Source organism: Balaenoptera musculus, chromosome 21 (assembly GCF_009873245.2).
Source record: "Balaenoptera musculus isolate JJ_BM4_2016_0621 chromosome 21, mBalMus1.pri.v3, whole genome shotgun sequence".
Lineage (NCBI taxonomy): Eukaryota > Metazoa > Chordata > Mammalia > Artiodactyla > Balaenopteridae > Balaenoptera > Balaenoptera musculus.
In genome coordinates this window covers 6,175,677-6,202,028 of record NC_045805.1, presented here as the reverse complement: position 1 = coordinate 6,202,028, position 26,352 = coordinate 6,175,677, and the positions used below count along the sequence as shown (strand labels likewise).

The 26,352-nt window shown below is 40.8% G+C and overlaps 2 protein-coding genes across 2 annotated transcripts; both read left to right on the top strand.

Annotated features, from left to right (window-relative positions):
• The first annotated feature begins 941 nt into the window (after nucleotides 1–941).
• DEFB108B (defensin beta 108B) lies at nucleotides 942–9,296 on the top strand. Its single transcript, XM_036839027.1, has 2 exons — nucleotides 942–1,011; nucleotides 9,133–9,296. The coding sequence occupies exons 1-2, from the start codon at nucleotides 942–944 to the stop codon at nucleotides 9,294–9,296; spliced, it is 234 nt and encodes a 77-aa protein (XP_036694922.1).
• An 8,536-nt stretch (nucleotides 9,297–17,832) lies between these two features.
• Nucleotides 17,833–24,638, top strand: DEFB109B (defensin beta 109B). The gene is made up of 2 exons (XM_036838474.1): nucleotides 17,833–17,923; nucleotides 24,433–24,638. The coding sequence occupies exons 1-2, from the start codon at nucleotides 17,833–17,835 to the stop codon at nucleotides 24,636–24,638; spliced, it is 297 nt and encodes a 98-aa protein (XP_036694369.1).
• The last annotated feature ends 1,714 nt before the right edge of the window (nucleotides 24,639–26,352 follow it).

Here is a 26,352-nt window from a genome sequence, read left to right as displayed (position 1 = left end):
CACACTTTATGTAGACAGAACTCCCTTCTCAAATGACAGTATTTACGGAGGACCAAAAAATATTGAACAAAAGGATTATCATCCTGTGGTTTTGTTTCTACACTTTTGCTCTTCCTCTATTTTAACTCATCAATATAATGATCACGAGGGTAATTAGAAATATATTAGCTATCTATGTTGGTCACTTAAACTGTGACAATGTAAATCCTTGTCAATCACTTGGGGGAATCTGTTTCCTAATCTCCATTTCCTTAAGTTGATTATTATTATTATTATTATTATTATTATTATTATTATTATTATTATTATAACAGCCATCGTAGCATTAATATCATTAACATCATCACTATCATTATTATCATTATTTTTATTATTACACTACTTATTATAGATTATCTTTTGCATACTGCTCTATTCAAAAGTGTTTTGGATTTGCTGAAGATGATTCCTGAGGGTTCTCCCCACAGACACACACACAGCAGCCCTTCGACTGCAGCTTTACTGCCGGCACCTGTTGGCTGGACGAGGCTCATGAAATCCTGCATGTTCCCCTCAGGGAACGGTGAGCAGCCCAGGCTGGAAGGGGAGCTTCGAAGAGCATGTCCATGGGCCACTGGAGCCTATAGGACAACTGATGAGTCCTACTGAGGGCCCAGAAACAGCTGTGTCGCCCAGGAAGTCAGGGAGGGTATGCTTGCCCACCATAGCGACATTGTCAAGGTTACTCTGGGGGCCCAGGAACCACTCTTGCCCTCCTTGAGAGGCTGGAGATGGCATCCCTGCCCCCAGCATCTTCAGAATTTTCTTCTCAGATCAGGAACCCAGGAACCACCATTGCTGGAAACAGAGGTGCACAGAGGTCATCTTATCCCCCCCTGAGCCTCTAGAATGTTCTCAGTTCCCACGGGTGCCCAGGAAAGGCCGGTGCCAACCTTGAAGGCATGGAGAATGTGGTTCGCTCGCCCAAGCAACTGCAGGAAGTTTTCAGTCCACCTGGCAACTGGGAAACTGGTGCGGCCAGTCCCTTCTGCCCTTGCTGGCCAGATGATGACCTTGGACAGTGTAGATGCAAATGGAGGAGCCTGGACTTCAAGGTGCCCAGAAAGAGAAGGACCGACAGCAGGCGAGGTCTGGGCAGTGCTGGGGGCTTCATGTCTGACGTCTGAACACTGACTGTGGATGTGCATTCTTGTCTTCTTTGCCTGGAGAAGCTGAAAAAAGTTCTGGAGATGAATGGTGGTGATGGTTGCACCACAGTGTAAATGTACTTGAGGTCCCTGAACTGTATGACCATAAATGATTAAAATGGTAAGTTTATGTACATTTTACCATGCTGAAAAATCATAACTCCAAAGAGATGGACAGTAGAACACACATTGCCTTAAGGGATGAGGAGATACAGATGGCATAGTAGGGAGAAGAAAGTGTAATCTGCTGTTTTCAGATGGAATGTCCTATAAATATCAATTAAATCTATCTGGTCTATTGTGTCATTTAAAGCTTGTGTTTCCTTATTAATTTTCTGTCTGGATGATCTGTCCATTGGTGTAAGTGAGGTGTTAAAGTCCCCCACTATTTTTGTGTTACTGTCGATTTCCTCTTTTATAGCTGTTAGCAGTTGCCTTATGTATTGAGGTGCTCCTATGTTGGGTGCATAGATATTTATAATTGTTATATCTTCTTGGATTGATCCCTTGATCATTATGTAGTGTCCTTCCTTGTCTCTTGTAACATTCTTTATTTTAAAGTCTATTTTATCTGATATGAGTGTTGCTACTCCAGCTTTCTTTTGATTTCCATTTGCATGGAATATCTTTTTCCATCCCCTCACTTTCAGTATGTGTCCCTAGGTCTGAAGTGGGTCTCTTGTAGACAGCACATATACAGGTCTTGTTTTTGTATCTGTTCAGTGAGCCTGTGTCTTTTGGTTGGAGCATTTAATCCATTCATGTTTAAGGTAATTATTGGTATGTATATTCCTATGACCATTTTCTTAATTGTTTTGGGTTTGTTTTTGTAGGTCCTTTTCTTCTCTTGTGTTTCCCACTTAGAGAAGGTCCTTTAGCATCAGTTGTAGAGCTGGTTTGGTGGTGCTGAATTCTCTTAGCTTTTGCTTGTCTGTAAAGCTTTTGATTTCTCCATCAAATCTGAATGAGATCCTTGTGGGGTAGAGTAATCTTGATTGTAAGCTCTTCCCTTTCATCACTTTAAGTATATCATGCCACTCCCTTCTGGACTGTAGAGTTTCTGCTGAGAAATCAGCTGTTAACCTTATGGGAGTTCCCTTGTATGTTGTCATTTTTCCCTTGTCGCTTTTAATAATTTTTCTTTGTCTTTAATTTTTGTCAGTTTGATTACTATGTGTCTCAGCGTGTTTCTCCTTGGGTTTATCCTGCCTGGGACTCTCTGCACTTCCTGGACTTGGGTGGCTATTTCCTTTCCCATGTTAGGGAAGTTTTCAACTATAATCTTGTCAACTATTTTCTCAGGTCCTTTCTCTCTCTCTTCTTCTGGGACCGCTATAATGCGAATGTTGGTGTGTTTAATGTTGTCCCAGAGGTCTCTTAGCTGTCTTCATTTCTTTTCATTCTTTTTTCTTTATTCTGTTCCACGGCAGTGAATTCCACCATTCTATCTTTCAGGTCACTTATCCGTTCTTCTGCCTCAGTTATTCTGCTATCGATTCCTTCTTGTATATTTTTCATTCCAGTTATTGTATTGTTCATCTGTTTGTTTGTTGTTTAATTCTTCCAGGTGTTTGTTCTTTAATTCTTCTAGATCTTTGTTACTCATTTCTTGCATCTTCTCGATCTTTGCCTCCATTCTTTTTGCAAGGTCCAGTATCATCTTCACCATCATTATTCTGAATTCTTTTTCTGGAAGGTTGCCTATCTCCACTTCATTTAGTTGTTTTTCTGGGGTTTAATCTTGTTCCTTCATCTGGTACATAGCCCTCTGCCTTTTCATTTTGTCTGTCTTTCTGTGAATGTGGTTTTCATTCCACAGGCTGCAGGATTGTAGTTCTTCTTGCTTCTGCTATCTGCCCTCTGGTGGATGAGGCTATCTAAGAGGCTTGTGCGAGCTTCCTGATGGGAGGGACTAGTGTGGGTAGAGCTGGGTGTTGCTCTGGTGGGCAGAGCTCAGTAAAACTGTAATCTGTTTGTCTGCTGATGGGTGGGGCTGAGTTTGCTTCCTGTTGGTTGTTTGGCCTGAGGTGACCCAGCACTGGAGCTTACAGGTCCTTTGGTGGGGCTAATGGCGGACTCCGGGAGGGCTCACACCAAGGAGTACTTCCCAGAACTTCTGCTGCCAGTGTCCCCGCCCACACAGTGAGCCACAGCCACCCCCCGCCTCTGCAGGAGACCCTCCAACACTAGCAGGTAGATCTGGTTCAGTCTCCTCTGGGGTCACTGCTCCTTCCCCCGGGTCCTGATGCACACACTACTTTGTGTGTGCCCTCCAAGAGTGGAGTCTCTGTTTCCCCCAGTCCTGTCAAAGTCCTGCAATCAATTCCCACTAGGCTTCAAAGTCCGATTCTATAGGAATTCCTCATCCCGTTGCCAGAGCCCCAGGTTGGGAAGCCTGACGTGGGGCTCAGAACCTTCAATCCAGTGGGTGGACTTCTGTGGTGTAAGTGTTCTCCAGTTTGTGAGTCACCCACCCAGCAGTTACGGGATTTGATTTTACTGTGATTGTGCCCCTCCTACCATCTCATTGTGGCTTCTCCTTTGTCTTTGGATGTGGGGTATCATTTTTGGTGACTTCCAGTGTCTTCCTGTTGATGATTGTTCAGCAGGTAGTTGTGATTCCGGTGCTCTTGCACGAGGGAGTAAGCGCACATCCTTCTACTCTGCCATCTTGAACTAATCCTCTATACATTTTTTCTAAGTCCACTAGGGGGCAATACTGCTCTTGGCTTTCTAGAAAGTGTCACCACCTGTCCCTGCAGGTATTTTCTATCTCAGCTCAGAACCAGAGCAAGTTAGGGCATTCTAGGACTACCTGTGCCTCTGGAAACATTCTCAGTCCCCTCATTGGCCCCAGAAATTCTGTTACTAAACTGGATGGCACAGAGGTGCCGACATGCCTGTCCACCACCCGCAGATTTGTCTAAGTGCTGCAAGAAGCCCTCACGTTCTATAAATCGACCACAAAATCACCCATAATAAGAAAAAAAGATGAATAGTGTTACTAATAAATACTAATAAAATAATGAATGTTACTAATAAAATACTAATAAATAATGACTAACAATGACAACAAAAATTGAGGGCCATCATAAAGATAATAATAATACCACCACTATTAATGATAATAAAAATAAACCTTAAGGTAATGGGAGATTAGAGTACAGACTCTCCTGTATGACTGACCAGGTACTAATTTCTGGCCTCATGGGATATTTTGGCTTCAGAGTCCAAGGTCTACACAAAGAGAAAAGAAAGTAAGGCAGAACGTAGCAGGAAAAGAGAATACAAAAACAAGGAGGAGGAGGACACAGGTGACCTTGGGAACTCTGGCACAAACCCCGGAGGACAAATCTCACAGGGATGTCCTAAGGGACAGAGACAGGGGGACTTTGGTCCTGAGCCTGCCTACCCCTCCACACCCACTGACTTCAGAAGTTCTACCCCGGGAACTGCAGGCGAGGAATGCAGGACCACAGACCCACAGCCGGAGCGCAAGCCCCAGCTACACCCACAGGAAGCCCCAGCCTCGCCTCAGCCCTCACACCTGCATGCCCTCTGCCAGCTCTTCCTCCAGAGCCCTGGGGGTCCAGACAGCTGGCTGCTGTGTATCTCAGAGGCGGGGTACAGGAAGGTGTCGGTGACAGCTGTTTCTCGACCAGCAGGGGGCGGCATAGGCCAACGAGTGGTTCTAGAACTCCCCGACCAGCTCGCTTGCTCAGGCTGAGGGTCACCACCCCCCGCGCCTCTCAGTGCAGCACCATTTCCAGGTAAGCGCTGTTACCATTTACTTAGGCACTCAGGTTAAACTTACTGGATTACTCACATGTTCCTGCTTTCATTATAAACGTCATCATGGCCCTGTATTTCGTCTCTCAAACATTCTCCATCCTCTCTCTCTGTACACTCACATTGGTTTAGTCTGGAGCCTCATCTAGGGTCTATTACTGCAACAGCCTTCTTCCAAATAGATTGCTCTGTCAATTTAGTTACTCGTCCTGGCCAATTCTGGAGTTGTTTTTATAAAATTGGAATCTAATTTTGCACAGATTAAGGTGTGTGCTTCACTTTTCTGTGCTGCACACAGGCAGGTGCACGTGCGCACACACACACACACACACACACACAAAATGTTGTCAGTCATAAAAGCCAAGCATGCGTTTTATTCTAAGACAAGAGCACTTAGGATACTCTAATATAAGAGCTAGAAAGAAGCTGAGAGGTGATCTAAGTTGATATTTTCCATTGAGTATTCCAGAATACATTTCAGAATTGGTTCCTGGGAAATTCGTTAAAAATGCAGGCTTCTGGGCTTCCCTGGTGGCGCAGTGGTTGAGAGTCTGCCTGCCAATGCAGGGGACACGGGTTCGAGCCCTGGTCTGGGAGGATCCCACATGCCGCGGAGCAACTGGGCCCGTGAGCCACAACTACTGAGCCTGTGCATCTGGAGCTTGTGCTCCGCAACAAGAAAGGCCGCGACAGTGAGAGGCCCGCGCACCACGATGAACAGTGGCCCCCGCTCGCCGCAACTAGAGAAAGCCCTCGCACAGAAACGAAGACCCAACACAGCCTAAATAAATAAATAAATAGCGTTCCCTTTAAAAAAAAAAAAATGCAGACTTCTAGGCATTAGAAGGCGTACCTAGACTTGTAGGCACCCTACCAAACTAACATTGCCTGGAGTGGGTCGACGTGTCTGCATTTTGAAGCAACTTTCCCAGTTGTTTTTATGCATGATGATTGAGAGTCTCTTGATGGCGACCCAACAGACCTAAGTCTGTATGGGCGCTATTGAGATTCAAGGGGGATGGCCCTCCTGCCGATGTCTGGACCTCTGCTGAGGAGCAGGCCTAGAGGCTGGAACTTAGACCCAGACCCCCTGCCTTCATGTTCAGAGGCGTCTGACTGCCCTGCCAGTGTTGTATGCACTTGATGCGCTTCTGAGAGTAAATGACCACAGGATTCAACTTCCTCCTCAGCCCTGAGGAGCAAAGTCTGGTCTTAACAATAGGGAGCTCACACCTTATTGGGAGGTAAGCATCTGTTAAGCAAACTAACATACATGTGGTTAGTATATCCTGAGCAGAGCACTGTGGGCTTTCGGACCAGGAGTGAGTGGGGCGATTAATCACGAGGAGGGCTAGAAAAGCCTGGGAAGTACTAACACAACGTCTAGTCACTAACTAAACCAAGTGGTTTCTGTACACAGCCCGACTCCTTGTAACTAAATATAGATAGCTCTTCGCTCGGACACTTTACCTGGAGCCAAAGTGTTTGTAGCTTATGTTCCCATTTAACAGGGTTTTCTGGTCAAAAGTGTGCACCCACATCTCCCTAATGAACTGAGCGTCCAACAAAACAAGGATTCTCAGCCTTCTTGCAAAGGCCATTCTGTGCGCATAGAACACTTCTATCCACAAGTGCCCTAATGAGGTAGAGGAGGGCACTTGATATCCGGCCAAAGACATTCCGCTGGTGCCAGGGAGCCTCAGACGGAAGTTTTCTCTGTCTCTTGGAAGTGAAGCCAAGCCTTCTCCTCTCTCCAGCCACGAGGACTGCTGTTCCCCTGCTTACCATTCTCTTCTTTATGGGCCAAGCCCCACCAGGTAACAAAACAAAGTCTGCCGAAGCTCTGGTAAGAGTAGGGGGCCTGAGGCCTTACAGGGGTCCAGTGTTCACAGCGACACCCGCCTCACCTCTGCCCTGAGCAGCGGTCTCGTGGGAAACCTGGGAAGTCCTGCAGCCACCTAACCCAGCAGCTCTCCACAGCAGCTCTCTGTTACATGACATGAAGTCAAGGGCCTTTCAAGCGCTTGAAACCCTCTTTGTTCCAGCACTGAAGATGAATTATTTAGGCAAGTTTACTAGCAGTTTCTAGATCTAGGTAACAAAAAAATGAGGCATTATTCTACTAAATCTTGGTCTCCAAAACTCCTCTACTTTCAGCAAAAATTAGCATCCTAAGATACTGATATAAGAGCTATGCCAAAGTTATAGGGGCAGAGGGATTGGTGAGGGGGTCTCCTTGAAAGGCCTGCTCTGAGTCCGAGAGACCTCCAACCCGCTGCCCCTTAATACGGTTGGCCGCCCAGCCTTGATGATGCCCCTGAAGGCTCCATGCCGACCTCGGGCTATCCTCTTCCTTTTCAACATCTGTTCTCCTAAAGTAGAACTTTGAACACAGGGGTCAAGATGGCACTGCAGTGAGTGCACCCCCTGCATTCTGCATGCGAACGTGGATCACAGGTACAGGCACAGACGTATATCTCCGGGACATGTAGATCTAAGGAGGGATGAGTGACTTACTGCTCTACATCAAGAGGACTGTCTTATCTTTTCCTGAGAATTCAGGGTCTCAAGGGTTGGGAAGGAGTAGGAAGGTAGACAGATGCGTGAATGGGGACAGTCCTCATATAAGGAGCGGTAGCCTCCTTAATCCCGGCCCTGTTATTCATCTAAAATTCCTTGCGGAGTGTGGGGTAGTGGATATATTTCACTATATTCTGCATTCACACAAACAGAATATTACTATTCTGGTTACAGGTAAAAACACAGATGAAAACCTTAAATAGACAGCCTCAAACACTTAGGACTAATGTGATCCCATGATTTTCCTTCCAAAGCCTGCTCTGACCATCAGATCCTTCAAGGCTTAGTGCCTTAAGTTTTCAACCCCTGCGATACTTCTTTTGTCTTTCTTTCAGCCATGCTTTATTTCTCTCTGGCTCTCGCTTACGAAACCTCCTCCCTCATCCTTGTGCCAATGCTCTATTTTGAGGGCTTGTTGACTCTTCCCTGTACTATCCAGCAACCAAGGTTACTGGCCTATGATTTCTTGGAAGTCAAAGGCCATCATATCTTTTTTTCTTTGTATGCCTGCTTCCCAGTAAGGGCCTCACATTCAGTGGATGCTTAACAAATATCCATTAATGATTGCTTTGTGAACAGTAAAGAGTTAAATTCAATTTAATGCATTTGACTTTCAGCTGAATTCAATGGACTTTTGTTGAATGTCTATGAATGCCCTATACTGATTTGAAGCTATTCAAGAATTGGCTTTTATGTTCCAGAATAGGAAAATCTCGAAGTGTTGGTTTTGAGACCTCTTTTAATGTCAGCAAAGAGCTTAAGAAGTTGTCAGGGGAAAGGTGCACTTTGTGACATACAGGGATGGCTCAGAATCAAGCCACTTTCAAAACTGAGCCCCTCATTGTGTATGACCCCACCCCCGAAACACTAATATATTAGGATATAAGTCAAATACTATTCAATGCTTTTAACAAGGATGTTTGTTTAGCCTTTAAGAATCTTAATGTATGCAATGATTCCTGCAGCAGATTGCAACCTCAAAGACCAGAGCCAGGGAGAGAGGCAGTGAGTGCAGCCTCAGGATGCAAGAAGTACTGACATGGGCACTGTTTGCATATTACATATGTAGGAATATTGTTCCCTTCCCCCAGAAAAATATCCTCTCTAATAATTTCCTTGATGTATATTATCTTTTGGATCTGTATTTCAGTTCCACTTTTGAAAGACACACACATACACACACACACATATAGAAAGAGAGATATCTCTAAAAAGTTTCTTCTACTCTAGGAAAACCAGCAGTACAAGACTAATATTAAATAAAAACTGACCTCTGTCATCGGTGTTAGGAGATAATAAGGATCGAGAAAGATCCAGAAGAGCTGGGGCGTGTGTGCCCTGGCATGGGGGCAGGGCTGCCCACGGCTAGCCTTTCGTTACTTAGATGCACTCAATATTGCCAGATTTTACAGCAATGCCCCAAATCCAAATTTTTGTGTGAAAGCAGATTTTTAAGAAATCAAATAACCATGAAAAATCCACAAAGACTGTTTCCAGATACTTCCTCCTCCCACGTAATTCAATAATAATTCAGGGACACCAGGAAATAGCTACCACAACTCTCTTCTCTGTGCAGGCGGGGCCGGTTTCAAGGAAGTCTGTGAGCGTCCAAACGTCTCCTGCCAGGAATTCTGCATCGACTCAGGAATCCAGGCTCGGAGATGTTTGGACGGCCGACCATGCTGTCTGCCCATGGTGCACATACCTGAAGTCGACCCTACTACACCCAAGGAGCACTGACGCCCTTCTTAAGCTTTTTGTTTGTTTGGATGTTTTATTCTCACTCTCTCATTTGCTTTTGCTCTCGCCTCTCTTTCTGTCTTTGTTCTCACAGGGATTCTTAGTGAGTTTTCAATAAGCAAAAAAACAAAACTTGCAAACACAAAACCTATTTTAAGAATTCGTACAATGTATTTTCACTTGGTCATGGTTTGGTCTCCATCTTTCTATACGGCCTGGATGAGCTCCAGGTCGGGTGGGGGGACTTTTTTCTTACTTACGGTTTTTGCCTGGCCCGGCAGCCCTCCACCCTTCATCTGGGGACACTACTCGCCTTCCCCACTTGGAAAATGCACAACTTCATTCCATGCAGGCTTGTGGGGTCTCCCTCCCTATCAAAAGGGCAGATCACAGGAAACCTGTATAATCGGATTTCCCAGACTTCGCCAGCAAGCTGAATGTGGACAGAGCAACACCCAGATAAAAGACAATTTCTTCTCATACCCTTTTCAAAGCCAGTCCTCCGGGTTCCCTTTTTTCCACATTCTCACCAACACTTCTTCTCTTTTATCTTTTGACAACAGCCATCCTAACAGGTGTGGTGCATTTCCCTGATGAATAGTAATGTTGAGCAATTTTTCACATACCTATTAGCCTTTTGTATGACTTCTTTGGAAAAACGTCTATTCTGGTCCTTTGCCCGATTTTTTAATATACATATTTATCGCAAAATGGTTACCACAATAAGGTTATCTAACACTTCCATCACCTCAGATAGTTAGAAATTTTGTGTGTGTAGTGCAAACTTTTAAGATCTACTCTCTTATCAACTTTCAGTTACACAATAAATTACTTACTGTTAACTATATATACCAGGCTGTATATTAGATCTCCAGAACTTATTCATCTTACAGCTGGAAGCTTGTACCTTTTGACCACCTTCACCCATTCACCCCAACCTCACTCCCTGCAAACACCAATCTACCTGCGGTTTCTATGAGTTTGGATTTTTTTTAGATTCCACATATAAATGAGATCATATGGTATTTGTCTTTCTCTGTCTGACTTACTTCAGTTAGCATATGTTCTCAAAGTTCGTCCATGTTGCTGCAAATGATAGGATTTCCTTCTTTTTTTCATGACTGAACAATATTCCATTCTGTGTGTATGTATATGCTCAATGCATGTTTCCCAACACCATTTATTAAAGAGACTATCATTTCCCCATTGAGGAGTCTTGACTCCCTTGTCAAATATTAGTTGACCATATATATGCGGGTTTACTTCTAGGCTCTTGATTCTATTCTATCGGCCTACGTGTTTGTTTTATGCCAATAACATGCCGTTTTGATTAATATAGCTTTGTAATACAGTTTGAAATTAGGAAGTTGTGATGCTCCAGCTTTGTTCTTCTAGCTGATGGCTTTGGCTATTCAGGTTCTGCTGTGGTTCTATATGAACTTTAGAATTTGTTCTTTTTCTGTGAAAAATGCCATTGGAATTTTGACGGGTATTGCACTAAATTTGTAGATTGCTTTCAGTAGCATGGATATTTTAACAATATTAATTATTCTGGGACATGTTTTCATTTATTTGTGTCTTCTTCAATTTCTTTCATTATTGTCTTATATTTTCAGTGTATAGGTGTTTCAATTCTTTGGTTAAATTTACTCCTAAATCTTTTATTGTTTTTGATGTTATCACAAATAAAATTGTTTCTTAATTTTTCAGATAGTTCATTTTTAACATATAGAAATGCAACTAAGTTTTGTATGTTGATTTTGTATCCTGAAACTTTACTTAATTCATTTATTAGTTCTAACAGTTATTCATGGAGTCTTTTAGGGTTTTCTATATATAAGGTTATTTCATCTGCAAAGACTATTTTAAAAATAAAACTACCATATGATACAATAATTCTGCTTCTGGGGTTTATTTTAAGGAAACAGAAACACTAACTCAAAAATATATTTGCACCCCCATGTTCATTGCAGCATTATTCACAATAATCAAGATGTGGAAAAAACCTTTGTCCATTGATAGATGAATGAATAAGGAAAATGTGATACACATTTTATATATATATATATATATATAATATATATGATGAAATATCATTAAGCCATAAAAAAGAATGAAATCTTGCCATTTGTGACAACATGGATGGACCTTGACGGCATTATGTTACGTGCAATAAGTTAAATACTGTATGATCTCATTTATATGTGGAATCCAAAAGAAAAAACAAACCAAAAAAACAACAAACTCACAGATACAGAGAACAGACTGGTTGTTACTGGAGTCCGGGGGTTGGGGGTGGGTAAAAAGGGTGAAACAGTCAAAAGGTACAAACTTCCAGTTATAAAATAAATAAGTCCTAGGGATGTAACGTACAGCATGGGTGACTATAGCTAATAATACTGTACTGCATGTGATAAGAGAGTAGATAAGTTGATAAGAGAGTAGATCTTAAAGTTCTCATCACAAGGAAAAAATCTGTAGCCATGCATTGTGATGGATGTTAATTAGACTTATTGTGGTGATCACTTCCCAATATATACATATATTGAATCATTATGTTGTATACCAGAAATATAATGTTGTATGTCAATTACATCTCAATAAAAAATCATTTCTTTTTCAGTAATCAATAAAATAAGAGGACAAAAACTCAGTAAGCATATAAAAGACCTGGACAATACTAACAACAAACTCAATCTAATTAATATTGTTTAAAAACTTCCCACAACAACAGCAGAATAAACATTCTTTCTAAGTGTGCACTTACCAATATAAACTGTATTCTGGCCCACAAAACAAGTCTTGATAAACATAAAATTATCCAAATCATATAAAATATGCTCTGTGACCTTAATAGAATTAAACCAGAAATCAACACTTAGTACTTAGAAAATTCCCATATATTTGGAAATTAAACAACACGCTTCTGGATAAAAATGAATAAGCATTTGAATTGAGTAAAAATAAAAATACAACATAACAAAATGTGTGGAATAAAGCTCCAGTAGCATTTTGAAATAAATGTATAGTATCCAAATGCTTATATCATCAAAGAAGAGCAAATTAAATCTAAAACAAGAAAAGGAGGAGATTAATGTTAAATAATAAAAGAAATTAAACAGAAAATCAATAGAGAACAAAAAAGAAATCAAAAATTGGTTCTTTAAAAGATGAATAAAATTTATAAATGTCTTACCATTCTGATCTGAGATAGACAAAAAGAACACAGATTACCAATGCCAGCCATGAAAGAAAGGACATCAGATCCTACAGATATAAGATGAATAACCAGGCATTATTAGGCATAACCGTATGTCCATAAGTCCAACAAGATCAATGAAAATAGGCAAATTCTTTTAAAGAAACAAACTACCAAAACTCACTTAAGAAGAAATAAAAAGAAAGAAGAAAAGACAAACTATAGGGACAGAAAGATAAGACATTGTCAGGGGCTAGGAACAAGAGACGTTGACCACAGAAGGATGTGAGGGGAATTCTGTAGGTAATAGAACTGTCCTATGTATTGATTGTGGTGTTGGTTATACAACTATATGCATTTTTTAAATCTCATAGAATTGAGTTAATTTTTAATGAATAAAATTCAGATGTCTGCTATATAAGACATCTCAATAAATCTGATTTAAAAGACAATACAAATATCAATTCTGTTCCTGTCTTCTGCTTTTATTGCTCCTTTTATCTGACTTTTAATAGCTTGTGTCTTCTTTTCATTAAGCTTGAATGTCATGATAGAATTCACTTACAAGAACCTGCTATATTTCTCCACCCAGAACACGGCCTTCCAGAGTAACCACAGCTTCCACCCCCATACCTTTCCTGTACCTCTGAGGCCTGGCACCACTACAGGGACAGGTAAAAATCTGGAGGAGGTCCAGTCATGCAGAAAAGCCTACATCACCCTCTCTTATAGTTCAAAGTATAAAACAGTGGGCACTGATACTGGGCGATGGAAAAAAATCCCCTCTGGCTCTGCTCCTGATGCACTCATATAACCCAAACTGTTTCCTGGGTTCATTCAATGTCAGCTACCACCTGATGACCCTACAGCCAAACCTTAGCCCTAAGAATTGGTCCAAATGGCTAGAAGAAAAACAAACCCTGCATGAGGATTTAGATGCTATAAGCCAGAGTTCTCAATTGGAGATGCTTTTGCCCCCGGCACATAATTGGCAATGTCTAGAGATACTTTCGGTTGTGACAACCAGAAAGATGCTACTGGCACCTAGTGGATAGAGACCAAGGATGTTACTAAACATCCTACAATGACAGAAATGACCTTCAAGACAAAGAATTATCTGACCCAAAATGTCAGTAGTGCTGAGATTGAAAAAACTCTGCTACAAGCTTTGACACAATGGTAAGAACCAAAACCCAGAAGAGGATAAATATCTTGTCTCAAGAGCATGTTGTAGCCTTCCTAGGAAAGCCCTAAATAGGTGTGAGGCACCCACCCACTCCCATAACTATCCTTCAGAATGGTGTGCGTTTAATTCATGGACATGCAGCATGTGTAAGTAATTCTCAGACACTCCAGCAAAATTGGTGATATTTTTCATTCTTACATATTGTTTCTCTCCTGTTTTTGCTTCTCCATCTTTTTCAGTGCCTAACCACCTTCTGGCCCAATTAGCATCAGATCCCATTGCCTGAACGAATCTGACTTAATTCATCCCCAGTTCCATACTTCTCTTTGTATTTTGCCCTAGAACATTGTTTTCCTAGACGACTTAAAATCTGTCAAGGAGGGACTTCCCTGGTGGGGAAGTAGATAAGACTCCCGCAATGGATAAGACTCTGCACTCCCAATGCAGGGGGCCAGGGTTCAATCCCTGGTCAGGGAACTAGATCCCACATGCATGCTGCAACTAAGAGTTTGCATGCCACGACTAAGGAGCCCGCGTGCCACAACTAAGGAGCCTGGCTGCTACAACTAAGGAGCCCGCCTGCTGCAACTAAGGAGCCCTGGAGCCGCAACTAAGGAGCCTGCCTGCCACAACTAACAACGAGCACAACCAAATAAATAAATAAATATTTAAAAAGTAGGAATCTAAACTATGTATACTTTAAAAAAAATCTGTCAAGGAAATTACAAATGCGTTTACAACATAATCACTTGAAACATCTGCACATCAAAGAAAATCTGACTGCTCAACCTTTATAACATTGCACCCACTGTGGTGTCACTTCCCTCAATGTCCCTTTGTTCCAATTTCCTTGATACTATGCTCTCCAGTGATGCTGGGACCAGGACTGTGCAAATCACATTTCCCAGACTCCTTTGCCGATTGGCTTCAATGACAGGCACTACAGGGGGATGTAGAGCTTGGAGAAGGGGGAGGGACTTCCTTCCTCATTTTTGTTCCTGTCACTGTTGCTACAGCAATGACAGGTTGCATCCAGGAGAAACGGTCGGCCCCAGGGTCCACCTTCTCATGGCACTCCAGGACCAATTTCATCATGTCCTCAAACAGATGCCAGCAACAGCTAGTTGACGCCCCTTCTTCATAGATCTGAGGGCTGATCCTGAAAGGTCTCCCCTTAGAACTGCAGAGGCACCAGGCACAGCTGCACAGCATGCCCCTCTTCCAAGGCCTGAGGGTCACAGGACTCCTTCCCAGGCTCCTGGTTGCTTCCATTTTGTTGTCCCATTGAGTGGTGTTATCTACTTCCTGCAGTTATTTCTGGGTTCCCTCAGCATTCTCTTTGAACAAATCCTGACATAAATCCCCTTTGTCCAAAATACTAGTATATTCTAATTGACTGGATCCTGACTGATAGCACTGCTACTATTATTGTTTCTCCTGTCGTTGCTACGGTTACTATTGCTGTTATCATCCTAGATAACACATCTAGGTAACACGTCGAGTTACCTAACCATAAATGGACAAAGAGTAATGCAGATGACATTTCCTCACTCACAATTGATAGATCAAGTATTAAAAATACATTAAGACTATAGCGCACCTAAAACGGCAATTTTTAAGGTAAAATCTACAAACACTTTCAATTCTAAACATTATAAATGTGAAATATAACTCAGTTTCTATTTTCCACATAACATAAAGAAGAACTGACTACATACGAGTCCTCTCAGCATCCTCAACAATTTTAATGAAAATAGCACAGATAAGTATGTTTGATAATAATGCATGTAACTGGACTTTAATAATGAATGAAAATTAAAATAAGAAAGCATAAAGTAATTCAAAAACATTTTAATAACTAGAAAGGAAATAATGAAAATACTCCTTATACTGGTTTACTGATCAGATAAGCTAACATTACTCCTATATAACATGTGGAATTATTATGTAAGACAATGTAAAATGTAAAAACTTTTTTCCCAAATAAAAATAGATAATTCTTTTCTTATATCTTAAAGTTAAAATGGTAGCAAATGATAGGGAAAAGTTCTGTATTTATTAATATTATGGCTAATTATAGACATGAATTTTAGAGCCATTTCTATCAAGTCTTTAGATTTTGACAGCATATTGATATATTTTATTTCAAGTTACATTGTTCTTAAAACTGTAATAGTACTTGCCCTCCAGTTTTTTTTCCAACATCTTTATTGGAGTATAATTGCTTTACAGTGTTGTGTTAGTTTCTGCTGTATAACAAAGTGAATCAGCTATATGTATACATATATCCCCATATCCCCTCCCTCTTGCACCTCCCTCCCAGCCTCCCTAACCCACCCCTCTAGGTGGTCACAGAGCACCGAGCTGATCTCCCTGTGCTATGCGGCTGCTTCCCACTAGCTATCTATTTTACATTTGGTAGTGTATATATGTCCATGCCTCTCTCTCACTTTGTCCCAGCTTGCCCTTCCCCCTCCCCATGTCCTCACCTCTTTCTTTATGAAAATGGTATTGGTTTCCTTTTAATTATCTCATTCTGGTTTAACTGTTTGCTTGCATCACTGTCTCCCTGCTAGGCTCTAAGTTCTTTTATTGTAAACATCATGTCTTTTTACAGTTTTTTTTTTTGAGAATAATGTCTGACAAAGCAGGTGCTTTGGGTTGGTGGGGGAGAGAGGAATTAACCAAGAGTGAGCAAAGTTGTGAGTGACTCAGAAAATGTAAGAGGTTCACTTATGTTCACACCCAAAGAAGTGGTGGACAGTCTTCTCTTTCTGGCACTCACATCTCAGAATCAGATGGCCATACACCATAATCTGAAGCTTTGGATGAAGAAATGAAATGAAACAAACGAGCAAAACCTCTAAATGGATATTTGTTTGCTTTCTTCTATTGTGATTATATAGCTCCTGATGACATGAGGTAGGATCTGTAATTGAACCTTATTGTTTCTGCTGAATTCGTCATTATGTTTATTACCAATAGCAAAAGATAGATAGATATGTAGGTAGCTAGATAGATATAGATAGATGATAGATATAGATAGACATAAATAGATGATAGATTTAGATAGGTGATAGATATATCGATTATAGATGATTGATAGATACAATAGATAATAAATAATAGATAAGTGATAGATAGGTAGATACAGACAGATAGATACATGTATATAGGAGCTGAAATGTCTCTTATAGAGACATTTATCATGGAGTATTCATTGTTTTTCCTTCTTCCAACAATGAGCATAAAGTTGAAAAAGAAACATCAAGTGTTTGTTTATCACAGGGAATATTCTTGAACTAATGATTGCTTCATATTTCTTTATTCTCTTTCCCTCATTCTCCCGTTCTGTTCTCTCATTCATCCTCTCTCCCGCCCATCCCCTCCTCCGGTCTCCCACCCCCATCTCTCTCTCTTACACACACACACACAAACTCAGACACATAATTGTATGCAAGGTAGATAGGGTCACTTTCACGGTTACTTTAAGTATTGTTATACATTTACCTCTTTAACATATGGCTGGAAAAGATCTGAAATACTAACACCCTCATGATCCTCCCACCTGAACTTGCGCTCTATTAAAGCATGTTTGCTAGAGGACAGATGCATACTTGTATTATTCGCTATCTGTTGCTATATAGCGTACTACCAAGAGTCAGTAGCTTAAAACAGTAAACAGTTACTAACGTAATTTATGTGGTGAGACAGATAAGGGTCTCTGGCTCAAGAGCTCTTACGAGGTTGCTGTAAAATTGGGGGCCTGGCTGGAGGTTCATCTGAAGGCTGGGGTGGGGAGGAACCTGCTTCCAAGCTCACTCACTCACTCACGCAGTTGTTCACAGGCTTCACGTCTTCACTGGCTAATTGCTAACGTCGTCAGTCCCCTGCCACATGGGTCTTCCCATAACTGAACCCAGCAGACCACGCGGATATCCTAAATCTGTGGGAAACGCATAATGCTAACTTCTGCTTTCTCATCCACTGAGTTACCACCACATTGCGTACTTTTGTCCCTGGAGATTTCCTGTGGGAGACGGGGTTATTCTCTGTTTGTTAGGCTCCACTAACCATGAACAAACCACAGGTCCAGGGAGCATCATAAAAGGCCATGGACCTGCCATGCTCAGTGACCCCAGGCTCCGACCATGTTGATGTCGCTTCCCTTCAGCTGCCGTTCATCCAGGAGACTCCATGTGCTTCTCTCCATGCTCCTCTTTTTGACTCTCTTATCCCCAGGTAAGGTGGTGGCTGATTACCTGGGTCTGCAGTTTAGAAGGCTATTGGGCAGGTCAGACAAGACCCTGGAATCAGTCTTACAGATTCGTAAACCTAGTATCAACAGCTTCCCTGGAATTACAATGGGGGAGGAGAGGAAAGAGACCATTCCTTTGCCATTAGCCAAATTGCCTGATGAGGTCACATTCCACTTTATCCTTACTTTGTATCTTGGGATGCCTAGGTGAGCCACAGCAATTTATTTGTAGGCAGGTAGATCTGAAAGGATTGGATTTCATCAGCATCTATCATTTTATCTATTCAGTAGGTCGGAAAAAGAGATGGACAGGGTCTTATCAACAGGGGTTAGTGCTAAGAGGGTGTCCTGGGGAACTGTGTCCTGTAGGTGTTCGTCTCCTGAAGGAATGGAGAAATGAGCATAACGAGTACAACTCTCGCTATGGGAGACGTATATCCATAATTGTAGGAGTAGGGTGAGCATTTTTTAAATCCAAACTAGACGCTTTTGGAAAGTGAAAGAAGCAGTCTTATAACTGTATCAGAACTAAGGCACAAACCAGAACTGTCTCACCTAAACTGGCCCCTGGGCCACTCTATGTAAATGGCACAGACCCAGAATAGGGTTTCAGAAAGAGAATTACGGTTCCCAGGGACGGGTTACTGAGAAGATCAAGTGCTGGTCCACATTCTAGGAAGGGATTCTCATGTTAAATAGCACTCGCACGGCATAGGTACTCCAACATAAATCTAGTCTCGCAAAAGGAGGCAATAAGGAGGAAAACACATTTTGGAATACTGACGCATGAGTTATGTAGGAAGAAAATGATTGGGCTGGGAAATGGAGACAGCAACACAAAATGTGATACTCTGTGATCATGACCCCTTAGGGCTAAGACTGTCAATTAAAAGCTATCAGGCTCAAACTCGTCATTTTTAGATAAGATGACTGAGGTCCATAGAAGTACTTCACGTTCTATAATTTAAGTATTCATACCTGCATCTGAAAACAATATGTCAGGGTTGAGGAGGCTGATAGTCAATTCTGTAGAAAGAGTTTAAATAGTCTGTAGGTCACGTAAGACTAGCTGGTATCAGTGGGAGCAAATATATTAAGAAGACACATATTGGACACAATGATCTCTGCACTTCTTTTTTCATTAAAGAGGAATTTGTCTAGGGTATACTGTCAGGCTCTGTTCTAAATTTCCTATCGGGTAGTATGATATCAATGAAGACTATGACTAAAACAGAGGAAAATTTCCTGCTTGAATGGTGCTTCCAATGTTAACCTTTCATGTTGTTCACATGCTGCTATTCTTTATCCTCTACTCAATTTACTTGCACCCTAAGGACAGACTGACTCAAGTGGCGTGGATTCATTTCCTCTTGACGGAACGGGTCGTTAACAAGTCAGACTTATGTGGGCGTCTCCATGCCCCCTGACCAGGGAGGAGCTCTGAGACTCAAGCAGTCCAGAGGCTACCTTCTTGCTCCTTCTCCTCTGCCGGTTCCAGCCCATGGCCCACCTATTCCTTTTCTTTGCTTCTATGTCTTCATCTTTTACTTTGATCCCTCCTTCTGAGTCCTCTGTGGAAGAGATTCCCAATTTGCAGTTTTACCTCTAACTTTTCAACCCCAAATGGTCATTTGAAAATATCTGTTTATTCAGTTTTCAATAAAGTTATCTGTCAGTCATCTTATATCTGAATATACTATCTTCCAGTCAATTTTCTGAGTTTTAGGTATAAAACACAAGTAAGCCACATAACTACTCACAAGGATCTTAAAGTTTTATGGGAAGAGACAAACATAGGAAAAATGATTATACCAAAATAAGTGAAAAGTTAAAGCATGACTCTCTGGAAACACGGGGTTACAGAGAAAGAGAACTAATTCTTTTTGTGAAATTAGTCAAAGTATAAACGAAAAACCCACAACATAACACCAACTTTACAAAAGAAATCATGATTGTATACATTTATAAATGAAAAGTGATTTGTGAAGTGAATCTGAGGACTAGAGAGGAGAGTGGAGGGGACTTCAGACAAACGAAATAACATGAGGAAAGACGCCGAGATGTGATGACCGTGGTATATTGATGGTGGTGGATTATAAGTTCAGCCCAGTGATGTTAGCTGAAGCGATCACGCCTGCAGTCTGGTGAGGAGAATCAGAGGCAGCCCATGAGTGCCCCGATGGCACATGCTAAGGTAGGAGGGGCTGTATGCACTGGCTCGTTCTCACAATGGAATGGACAAACTCGTCTGAGTTGAGACACATCTCTCTGGGCAACGAAGAAGACAGACAGGAAGGCGCAGCCTGGAAGGGAACGATCGCGGGAACTGAGCTGAGACAGAACAACTGGACGGTAAACTCTGGGTTAAGAGAAGGTGACACGTGAAAGGAATATGGAAGAGCTGTAACTGACTACATTTAATGAATGAGTGGATGCACTGGGTTCCTGAATAAAGTAAAAGGGCATATTCACCAAGAAAGGAAACACAGCGATGAGAATGCTTGGTTTTGTGTTTCTTTGTTCTTGAGATTCGGACAGGAAAAAAATGAGGTCCACTTTCAACATCGTAATGTTGTGACTCAAATCAGGTCATAAGGTTGCTTGGGTTTTTTTTTTTACAAGTTTTTTCCAGCTTTATTGACAAATAAACTTTGTATGTATTTAGGGTGTACAATATGATGATTTGATATACATACATATTTGCAACAAGGTGGATGAACGTGGAGACATTATGCTAAGTGAAATGAGAAAGATAAATGTTGCATGATTTCACTTACATGTGGACTCTAAAACAGTTAAACTCAATAGAAATACTGAGTAGAATGATGGTGACCAAGAGCTGAGGAGTGAAGGAAATGGGGAGATAAACATATATGTGTGTGTGTGTGTATATATACATATATATATATGGAAATACATCTCCATGGAAACTTTACTGCATTACCATTTTCACTGCCTACAATCACCAGTCCCTTATGTGTGATAGTATGCTGGAGTGACCCCAAATCATTATTTTGAAGGTCAAGTTTATTGGCGAGAAAATGAATCCTTATGTGGAAGAAAATGTGGTTCACACTAGCAGGCAATGACTTCCATCTCCGATCCAGTGACAGTGTCTGGTCAAATGTATATATGCTGAATAAGTATTTGTAGCAAGAAAGAGTGCAAATGACGCTTTTTTTTCCATTTGTGTTATTTCATGTGAGGATAAGAACTGTGACTCATTTTGTCATTTTCCAGTCCTTTAAAGAGAAGAGTCTGTAAAACTTCAGAAGAAGTTGAAGATAGTCTGGAAACGGAAGCTAGTGTGTTCTAAGAATAAATATAAGACCTTTGAGAAGTGCCCGAAAGACATACACCATCACCTTTGTGATGTCACGCCCCCTCCATTTTAGTAGGACCTTAGGACTTCGGATTTTAGTTAACTAGCTTTCTTTGAGAGCCCAGATCTCTGAGGGGCTCTTAAAAACTGTGATCTACAAATTACCCAGCTTGCTCTCTTTGTCAGGGCAAGAACATAATTATTTGCTCACATGGGCGATTCCAATAGTCCCTGAGGATCCAAATGTGTTATTTATTCCATTAACTTGTACTCACGGTGTCTGGCCTTCCTGATCTTCTTTCATAATGAATTCATTGCTTATACTCAGCCTGCCATTTTATTACGGTCTCATTTGAGAATGTGTCTCTGCTACCAATCAAAGCTACTGCTCTGAAACCTCTTCCCTTCTTTGTCTCAGTTCCTGGGTTCCAGCCTAAACCTACTGGCAATGTGGCAAACCCGAGTCAGTCCCCCATTAGGACTGGTGGCAATAGCACTGACCTTCCGGAAAGCCCTACACCCACCAAGCTGACCAATACAGAGGGCCTACTGCTCAAGCTTCAGTTCACAGACTTTTTTCCTTGAAGAAGGGAGTATTTTAGGAAATTGCCCTACCATTTTCAAGAACAGAAATATTTCAAAGATATTCTCTAGGGTCTATTTTTTCTATAACAGCAGTCATTTGAGAGCATTGAACCCGTAATCTTGGCCAAAGTTTAAATCTTTCTTTCTACCTGATCATGTTCGGTTTGCATCTTTCAGTTATTTCTCAGTTTCTGATGCATTGATGGTACCCTGTGATTTCTGGCACCCCTACAGATTCTCTCAAAATGCTACTTACATCATTCCAGTGGCATCTGGGGAGTTACAGAAGGAGAGGAAAAACAGTAGGCCCAAGCCATCACTGACTTTTCTTCTTATGACTTATGGCATGGTTCAAAAATTTCAGAACTATATTCATGTAGTACTGACTGTGGACATTCTTCTTTTCTTTCTGATCTTCATGAGATCGAGGCTGATATTTTACTATGAAACACTACATGGATTTTTGTGTTCAGACAAACTTTAACTTGGTTAAGGCAATACTGTCCTCTTCTTATTTAAAAAATAATGTTTATCAGGTGTCAATGTTGATTTTCTTTTCCATTCTCCCCTGCAAATACATATTGAAGTTACTTGACTAAGTGGGTATATTGTCTATGTCATTCTGTCACAGTAAACAGGAACATCAACACCAAGTTTAAATCTAAAAATATTGACTTATTATTCTTAGCTAGGAATGGCCTCGATAGGCAAATATAAATAAAATTAATGTGATGACACCAAAAATATCTTATTTAATAGACCCCATACATTATTAAATGGACCTTGAATTATTTCTTGAGTGGTAAAACCTTGACACTATGCAAATTCTCAACACACAGATGAGTCCAAAATGAAGCTATTAACTGTCCGTTTCCTAACTCTTGTTTTAGGCGGATTTTCTACTGGAAGGCCAGTTTATTTTGAGGACTGTGGCATCAGCTCTACCACTAGAGCGTTATTTATTAAATTAACTTTTCTACCATACAAGTCATCTGGAGGATAAAATGGTCTGGACACAATGACCAATTTTCGGCTTTCTAATACCATTTACTTTTTAGATACAATTGAAAGGATTATTTAGAATGTCCACAAACTTACTTTTCCTCTAATTGATACACTCCATGATGAAAATTTCTCTGTCCTTTGAGTTAGGTAGATCACATCTACATTTGGAAAGAAAAAATAACTTCTGCTTCTTTCTGAGCTGATTGAAACATGAAGAGATTGAGAGGTTTTCTATTTGTTTAGAATAAACCTGCACTACGACTGAGTACCCACAGGCTGTTTTTCACTGAAATCCTCCCCTACCCCTTATCTAAATGGATAGGAGGAAAGAGGAGGTGAAATGTTAAACTTTTCTCTTTTTTTTTTAAGATTTATTATTTATTTATTTTTGGCTGCGTCGGGTCTTAGTTGTGGCAGGCGGGATCTTCGTTGAGGCAGGAGGGATCTTTTGTTGAGGCGTGTGGGCTTCTCTCTAGTTGTGGCATGCAGGTTTTCTCTTCTCTAGTTGTGGCATGCAGGATCCAGGGTGCGTGGGCTCTGTAGTTGTGGCGCACGGGCTTAGTTGCCCCACGGCATGTGGGATCTTAGTTCTCCGACCAGGGTTCGAGCCCGCGTCCCCTGCATTGGAAGGCATATTCTTTACCACTGGACCACCAGGGAAGTCCCGAAATGCTAAACATTTTAAAAAAAGAATGAGCATATAGAAGCTGACGGAAGGCAACTACAATGATAGCTATATGAATCTGCAAGCTTCCTATGACCTACAAGCCAAAAATGATCTTGATCCTGTTTAATCAAGGTCACCTCATTTCTTATCAAACTTATTTTTTTCCCAATATGCTCCATCCACACAGGTCTTTCTGTTCTTCAAATAAACTAAGCAAGAGACCTTGCTCCTGCTATTCTACATGCCTATCATACCCTCACGTGGATATCTGCTTGTCTATTTCATTTTCAGCATTCACATATCAGTTCAAATGCTATATCCTCAGAAAGCCTTTCTCGGTCCATTTTATCAACTCCATCCTCCAGACTATATCTGGCCCATTATTGTATTATTGTGTTCTAACCACTTATCACTTTCTGAAATTATCGTATCATTCTATTTGTGTATGGTCAGATTTTCCTCACTGAATATAAGTGCTGTGAGAATATTTCTGCCATTTCCACTGTTCTATTGCTAGTACAAAGAAAAATGCCTGGTGAATAGAAGACATTTGGCAAATATTGGTTGAAGATCCATATAAAGGAGTAAAATAATGAAGACACTGGTGTATTTAGAACATATATTTTGTCCATCACCTCGTTGTTTCACTTTGACATTTACCAAAGTTATTTTTGAAGCCTAAATTAACAAAATGCCAAAAACATATAAGAAAAGGAGGGAGGGGTTTGTTAATATTTTGGCTGTTGGGTAAAAAGGAGTCAGTGAATGTGATGAAGCAATTGAATGGACCCTTTGTCCAGCTTCTTTTCTCCATGTAGAAATGCTCTTCCTAGAACTCTTCTACTCTCACACTTAAGTTTACAGGTTTACATTCCATTCATGGACTAATGATCTCACTGACTCTTCTTCTACAGTAAGAAGTGGTTTGGCTTCTGCTGAAAACCACTGTTTCAATCTCTCTGGCCTTTGCAGAAGAGACACCTGCAAGATAACAGAGGATATAATTGGTGCCTGCCGAAGACGGTGGAAATGCTGTCGCCAGTGGTGGATTCTTCTGCCAATTCCAACGCCCATTATCTATTCAGATTATCAACCACCCATTAAGCATAAATTGAAATGAAACTTGGAAAAGCATCAAAAGGAAACGTCTTTGTATCTAAAAATTTAAAATATACATATTAAACACTGCCAGCTTTATTATCAACTTCTATCATCCCTTGTCAAGAGAAATAAATAAATACATATTGATTTCAAATCTACCCAGATACTACTTCTTTATGACTCATTTTCAGATCCAAACAATTTCTTTAGAAGTAAGAAAGCCCATTTATTTGACAAATTTTTAAAAAATTTGTCACAGAAAGATCAAAAGATTAAACAACAAGTTGCAAAGATGAAAATATAGTTATATGCAACATAATTAAATACATGCACAGAGAGTACAAAGGAAATGCAAAGGTCAAATATAGAAGAAATCTAGAAAATATCATGGAGGGGAGGAGATGTAAACAGAGAAAGGGAAGAAAATTGGAATCAGGCAAGAGGAAATAATCTGGGATGATATGTAAGGATTGTAACTGCATGGCAGATAACTGGAAAGAGATGAAAACAGAAAGGAGAGAACGAAAGGTTGAAGACCAACAGAAGTACCCTAACAAAATAAAACCTCAATTAACAACAACAAAAAAGATTTTGATATTCTACTGCTATGAGGAAACATTGTGATCATTTAGAGATTCTCAATATTTTACTCCTCAACACAAATAATTCCCTTTTATAGAACCTAAACATTTTACTGTAAAAAACATAGTAACCTCTTCCAAGGGTATGCTGTCAATACCCCTTTTAAATAGATTTTTGATGCTTCACAACTTCTGCTACAACTTCATCTTCCTCCCTAGTGTCATAAGGTCTCACTTTCCTTTCCTGAATGTCTTTGGGACTTGAGTAAACTATATACCTCAAAGTAGTTCTTAGAAGGAGTCTTAGTTTTCAGTAATATATAAAACTTCGATGATTAAGGAAATGTGCTTTGGTAGTGAAGACTCCCTTTCTCTCTTCCTATAATGCAGTATTTATGAAGTCTTTATGTTTTTTTTTTAACTCTCAGAGTATGGATATTTCCCATAATAATTTGGTATAGTCTTTACTCGATTTAGGGCAAAACTGACCTTAAAACAGCAGAGGTATACTGTAGGTAAGGAACTAAGTGTGTAAGTGGTGAGACAGCTTGATGGTTTGCTTTCATTTCTCCCTCCCTACCTCATCTCCACCATCTAGCAAGAATATGGATAAGCACTACACCTGAGTTGAATTTAGTTTACAAAGACTATGTCCTTTGTGGATACAGGTGAGAAACTGGGACTCTCTACCAAGTCAATCTAGCCCTATATTACTGATCTATACCTGGACTCCACAAAATTGGGTGCCTCAGCTTAGACTAACTGCCTGTGAGTGCTCTTGAGTCTAAAAGCTCAGAAGAGATCCTTAATCTGGCTTAATTCATTTAAAACACTATGGCACCTATTATCTATAATTTGGAATTTGCTGGCAAGTCTGCTTGTTTTCCTGATTTATCATGGAAACATGATGTCTTAAATAACTAAGGAAAAGATACCTGAAAGACTGTTATCCTAATGAGATGCAATCATAGTTCTGGGGTGCGGATGGGGGATTATAAGAGAAAAGTAAAACCCTTACAGATATGTAGGAAAGATTTTTAAACCTTGAAAGAACAGCAGGCTTCGGCTACATTACAAGCGCTATCAAAACAGGATGAGCAGACTCTCTGGTCCCTAGAAGAAGTAACCTCATGGTGGGTTCCAAAAACCTCC